This window comes from Pseudochaenichthys georgianus, chromosome 7, assembly GCF_902827115.2.
Source record: "Pseudochaenichthys georgianus chromosome 7, fPseGeo1.2, whole genome shotgun sequence".
Classification (NCBI taxonomy): Eukaryota; Metazoa; Chordata; class Actinopteri; order Perciformes; family Channichthyidae; genus Pseudochaenichthys; species Pseudochaenichthys georgianus.
Genome location: NC_047509.1, coordinates 6,391,674 through 6,397,941, shown reverse-complemented (window position 1 = coordinate 6,397,941; position 6,268 = coordinate 6,391,674). Strand labels below are relative to the sequence as shown.

Genomic DNA, 6,268 nt, shown 5'->3' with positions numbered 1-6,268 from the left:
TCGTGTTGGGTACTTTATTTAGCTCAAAAAATATATTTTCTATATACGCTGGCTGATCTACAGACGTCTGTTTCCCAATGTCAGTCCCAGAAGAAAAAGTCTTCTGGTGCCAAAATGACGTCATGAAGGTTGTAGTACCACCGTTTGTCCACTACGGCCATTCATAAAATTGGCTTCAATGGCCTGATCCTGGTTTCAGGTCTGGGTGTCAAATGCGCGCCGAAATCATGAAAGCACTTTCACCCCCCCTAGCTAAGCAACTGCGCAATGCAATTACAACATGTCTTTATGTTCTGTATTTAATAGAAGAATAAAACACATTAACCTACACAATTATGCACATTAGACAGTTGCAACATTCCCTTGCACTATTTTATTGCTTCTTTAATTCGTTTTTTTGTTTATTTATTAGGGTAGGGGTTAGGGTTAGAGTAATTAAAAACCTTTGAGGCGCTTATGTTTCAGTCAATAACATTGAATGCCGCTTATGTTTTAGTCAATAACATTGAATGGTGCATATAAAGTATAGATAACATTTAAAAAACTGTTTTCATCTTACAAATCAGTAAAAAAAAAGGCACATAAACATCAGTGTTCATTACATTAATTCAAAACTGAGGGAAGAAAACAGAAAAGAAAAAACAAACAACAACAAACACATGTGGTCCCCCAGTAATTAAGCATTATAAGTTAACCAACATAAGAGAAGTAATAAAATGTAAAAAATACACTTCCGGTCGTACTTTTTTTTTTTCGTTCTACTTCCTGTATGTGCGTCTGGCTGCTGCAGCTCAATCTCTGTATACATCCATGCTGTCTGTCAAAAAACGGTAGATTTATTTAATGACTTACAATGAAGATCGTTACCTGGAACATAAACGGCATAAGGACTTTCAGAGGAGGCATTAAAAAGGCTCTTGATTCTCTGGACGCGGATATAATCTGTGTTCAAGAGACAAAAGTGACAAGTAAGTGGTGTTTGCTTGAAAACGTGGAGAGGCTGTCATGTGGACATGCAGTTTGTTATGGGAGATATTGGAGGTGTAACCCCTTAATGTTTACCCCACAGGAGACTTGCTTGATGAGAGGACTGCCATTGTTGACGGATACAACTCTTATTTCAGCTTCAGTCGAGGACGCAGCGGCTATTCAGGTTCATTACATTGTCTTATCCATTGATTGTTACGGCTTTGATTTGTTATGTACAGTTTTTTCTTCTACATCATATTTGATAGACCCAGACTCAATAGTGTAATGTATCTAATTGCATATCAAGTATTTTAATTGTGTGCAAAATCGAGGTAGTATTACGTTTCTTTGAGTATAAATATTACACTTTTTTACTACATTACATACATTTTATAGCTGTAGTTACTTTACAAATTAAGATGTCTGCATAAAAACACAAGAATTTATAAAGTACGATGTTTTATTATTAGATACAGCTTATACAAAAACAGCCTATTCGATTAATTAGCCAATTGAGAGATCAGTCATTCATTATATAATCATTTAATCAATAAACATGAGGTTTATTTTCTAATCTATTTGGAATATTAGTTGTGTTTTTTGGGGTGTTTTTGCATTTAATATTCCATTAACATTTACTGTTTATACTTACTTTGACTTAAGTAACCTTTCCAATGCAAGTGTTTTTACTGTTTGCTATTTGTACTTTGACTTACTTGAAGAATGTAAATACTTCTTCCACCAAAACCCCACAATAGTCTAGATTAAGACACTTCTATTATTAACTTGTCACTAATCCAAACTGAACCCTGTTAATGCCACTGCCCATTGTTACACATTCTTTACAGATGCCTTACTATAACCATACAAACTAATTCCCGTCCCATTCCTAACATGCACAGGGGTTGCCACTTACTGTAAAGACAGTGCCACCCCATGTGCTGCTGGAGAGGGTCTCACCGGTCTGCTGACCCACCATGAAGGAGCTGTTGGATGTTATGGAGACCAGTCTGAGTTCTGCAGCGAGGAACTGCAGCTTCTGGACAATGAAGGACGAACCGTTATCACACAGCACAGAGTCATGTAAGAGATATCCAGACATTCTTCTTGCAGGTTATGCAATGGAATAGCCCTCACAATCTTTACTAGCAGTCAGATTTTCTATTACAAGTCAAGTCTAGTCAATTTGATTGATATAGCCCAATATTATAAATGACAAATGCACTACTGGAAGGTTTATATTCTGCACTGTATATGATACCCTCTTTCCTTTCAGACACTTGCTTTGGACTAGAAAGAAAACCCTTACCAATTTTTTATTGGGGTAAATATTTAAGAAAACCTCAGTTATAGCGATTAAGAAGGGATTACTCTTCCAGGGCGGACCTACAATAGATGGCGTGTTTACAGAATAGACCAACATGATATAATTACAATATTGAATATCCATAAAACAAATTGGAAGAGAGACAGGAGAAGAGGCTGAATCACTTTAATGACATTGATCCAGGACACAGAAAGATGAAGAAATGTGTAGATCAAAACAGACACGTTGATAACGACCATATCAACGGTTATTCCGTTTTTTTAATATAGTCGTAACGTTTTGTGTCCATGCCTCTTTCTGACTCTCTTTTTCCCCACAGGTGTCAGGACAAAGAACAAACTGTAACCGTGATCAACGTGTACTGTCCGCGGGCCGACCCTGAGAAGCCGGAGCGAAAGCAGTTCAAGCTTCAGTTCTACAAACTGCTTCAGAGTCGGGCTGAAGCTATACTGAAAGATGGCAGGTGAGAGTTTTTAAAGACTGAAAATAAAGATTTTAGTTTCAATCTTTACGCAAATATTTCAACTTTCAATCTGTTGTTATTTTTAAATCTGCTACATTTGACCAGTTTACAGCTGTTGCACGTTTGAGCTTGAACATCACCTTGCTGTCATGAGTGGATAAACACTTAAAGTAATTTACAATGTGGTAAAAGAAACAGCTAATGTATTTCAAACCGGAGAGACGTGATGTAAGGAATACATATTTATTGTTTACACGTCATATGAATGAAATGATTGCCATGGTAATACAACAGGAGAATGGAATGGTGTTTGGCGATTAGGCCCCGGTTTGCAGGATAATCATTCAGGAGGGAAAGCACAGCTCCGAAGAAATCCCCGGGGTCTAGACACTGGTGGTGGGACCGGTCTGAAGAGGGAAGTTTAGCTTTGTTCTGGAGGAGACTGGAGGCGAGAGGGGTGGAGGCGGGTTGCGTGTAGTCACCTGAAATGACAACTGACAGGAAGGAAGAGCAGGTATTTAAGGCATTTAGCCTGTGCAGCTATTGGCTGCTGAGGGGTGACGCCCTCGTATTTAATGAGGGGGGAAGGGAGCCATCGAGTGACGTGTAAGTGACTCATGTTAGGTCTTCCTTATTGAACTTGCGCTAAAGCTTTCATGACTTATTTTGGAAAATGTACCATGAGAGTTTTTGCTACTTACTCTGTTCTCCTCTCTCTTTTTTAAAACTTCCAAACTAATGTTTTTCCTGTTCTATTTTCAGCCACGTGATCGTTTTAGGAGATGTAAACACGTCTCACCGGCAAATAGACCACTGTGACCCCAGCGATATTGTAAGTACATTTGAATACATTCACATTTGCTCGTCTTTTAGGAAATGTGATTTTCCAATATCTTGCCAAGAGTCAGAGAATAGGATTGATACCAATCTCATGTCTGCATATGAAGTTACAGCCAGCCGTTGGATTAGTTTATTTCTGACTAAAACAGCTGAGACACTAAACAGCTGATCAAATGTAAAACAATCCTAACTGGCAGCTTTCAATCTCATATTTCATGTGTATAACCTGCACTGTCTACTGCTCAGCTGTTTCCAGGGGTGTCATCTATCGCATCAAGGAGGCATGTGGTGGTGTTATTATATCAGGCTTATTTTCAACAAGAACAAAACTCTACATTTCTCATTACTTAGGAGGATTTTGTTGAAAACCCTGGGAGGAAATGGCTGAATGGCTTCTTGCACGGTGGCAGAAAAACAGAGGAAACGAATGAGGAGGAACCCAACGAAGAACCTGAGGTAACTTCCTCAGATCCCGTCCACGGTGGGACATTTGTGGACACATTTCGCCACTTCCATCCGACTCGCACCAGCGCCTTCACGTGCTGGTCCACCATGACTGGAGCGCGGCAGACCAACTACGGCACGCGCATTGACTACATCTTCGCCGACTGCCAGCTGGCCAAAGAGCAGTTTGTGGCGGTGGACATCATGCCGGAGGTGGAGGGGTCGGACCACTGCCCTGTGTGGGCGAAGCTGAGCTGCTCCCTCCTGCCCAGCTCCAAGGCCCCCCCCTTCTGCACATGCTACCTGCCAGAGTTTGCAGGCAAGCAACAGAAACTGTCCCGCTTCTTTGTTAAGGTGGACCAGAAATCGATTCAGTCCGAGCACAGGGAGGGATTACCTGGATCTCAGGAAGAGGAGGAATTGAGGGAGAATTTAAAGCCACCCGGAGCTGGAAACGCCTCTGGTAAAAAACGGTTATTAACATCAGACTCCGTTGTTCCAAAGGGGAAAAAGGCTAAGACTTGTCCAAAGCCACAGGGCAGCCTCCTCTCCTTCTTCAAACCCAAACTTCCAACGGCTGCTCCTTCTACCGAAGCCCCTGAAAAGAAAACACTCGGCACGGACAAAGTAACCTCTTCGCAAAACTCCCAAAAAGCGTGCACGACCAGCAAAGACACATCCTCAGTCACAAGCAGCGAAACTGTCCCTGAGCTCCTCGATGATGCTTCACCAAAGCTCTGCACCTCAATGCAAAGTGACAAACCGATTAATCTAAAACCTTTAATCCCAGCGCCCGACGTGGGACAGTCCGGTGCCAAAAAAGGGGCTTCGTTGGGGTTCTGGAAGTCCGTGCTTCATGGTCCGCCTCCCCCGCCCTCCTGTAAGGTCCATAGGGAACCCTGTGTGCTGCGTACTGTGAAGAAGGAGGGGCCGAACATGGGGAAACAGTTCTTTGTTTGCGCCCGTCCTCAGGGACACGCCTCCAACCCCGACGCTCGGTGTAGTTTCTTTGCGTGGGTGGAGAAGGGGAAGTAACATGTTCACTGTGCAAGGTGTTCTTCCCAGATAGCTTCACAAGTACTGTAAGAAAACCACACAAATGTCTCAGCATTTCACACATTCAAATAGTTCACTGTATGTTTCTATGTTTTTTTTATTATAATAGTATTAAAAGATTGTTGTTTTTTTCTATTGAACGTAATTATTAGTTACATTTGTTTTTGGAGCTGAAACAATTAGGCAAATAATACATTAATTGTCTATTAACGGAAAATGTATCTGCAACAAATGTAATAATAATTTTTCAAGAAAATAAAATCTTGTTCCAGCTTCTGAAATGTGAGGATTTGCAGCATTTCTCTCTCTCATGTCATTGTACATCAAATATCTTTTTTTTTACCAGTGGTTGCACAAATCAAGCAAATTAGAGATGTCACCTTGGAAACGATCCTCAAATAATGAATCTAGTATGACAACAAATAATTGCATAAAAAGACTTGTTGCAGTCCTGCTTGTTATCATACCAGAGAGTGTATCATGTATATGAAACTGTCATCTAGGACAGACTGAGCTAAAAGTAAATGGCCTGCAAAGGCTCAAACCCCTGTGTTCCCTCCAGTGAGTTTCTCTCCTCCTACTTTTGTCTAATTTCCATCAGTGACTTTCGGTGGTAGCCAGTAGATGGCAATGATGGCAGACGCCGGACAAAAATGCAGCTCCGAGAAGAAATTAAAAGTAACTTTCCACAGCAACTCTTTATGCTGACATCACCACTTGCAGAGCCAAATTACAACCACTGAAATGCAATGTAATTTAAGACAAGATTATTAAAGATAAGATGAACCTTTATTGATTCCCGTAAGAAAATCAGATGTTAGAGCAACAACAAGTATAAGATTCTAACACAGAAGTGAATCGGCAAGAGGTCACATAAGGACACATAAGAAGTATGTAGGAAGTATCATAGATGGATTACTGAGCGAGCCTACTGGGCACAGACACAGGGCCCCCCAGGCATTCACCTACAAATGTCACTCACAGAGATGCATAGCGGCCGGTAATAGACTCAAAATAAACACCGTGACATTAAACTACTCGAAGGAGAAACCAAAAGACTAAAAACAGGCCTTAACAACCACAAAGAGATGCAGAGAGACATATCATTAATATGAAAAGTTATAAAGTATGTTCCTATGAAGAGATATGGTGGGAGCTTCCCAGGAGCA

At 40.9% G+C, this 6,268-nt stretch overlaps 1 protein-coding gene across 1 annotated transcript; it reads left to right on the top strand.

Annotated features, from left to right (window-relative positions):
- Nucleotides 1-780: 780 nt before the first annotated feature.
- On the top strand, nt 781-5,232 carry apex2 (APEX nuclease (apurinic/apyrimidinic endonuclease) 2). The gene is made up of 6 exons (XM_034086940.1): nt 781-968; nt 1,070-1,153; nt 1,872-2,052; nt 2,616-2,759; nt 3,522-3,591; nt 3,951-5,232. Exons 1-6 carry the CDS (start codon nt 854-856, stop codon nt 5,076-5,078), a joined length of 1,722 nt encoding a protein of 573 aa, XP_033942831.1. The 5' UTR covers nt 781-853; the 3' UTR covers nt 5,079-5,232.
- The last annotated feature ends 1,036 nt before the right edge of the window (nt 5,233-6,268 follow it).

Coding starts and splice junctions, on each gene's coding strand:
- apex2 (XM_034086940.1), top strand. CDS start 854: ATGAAGATCGTTACCTGGAACATAAACGGCATAAGGACTTTCAGAGGA. Junction 2,053..2,615: donor ATCACACAGCACAGAGTCAT/GTAAGAGATATC, acceptor TTTTCCCCACAG/GTGTCAGGACAAAGAACAAA. Junction 3,592..3,950: donor ACTGTGACCCCAGCGATATT/GTAAGTACATTT, acceptor CTCATTACTTAG/GAGGATTTTGTTGAAAACCC.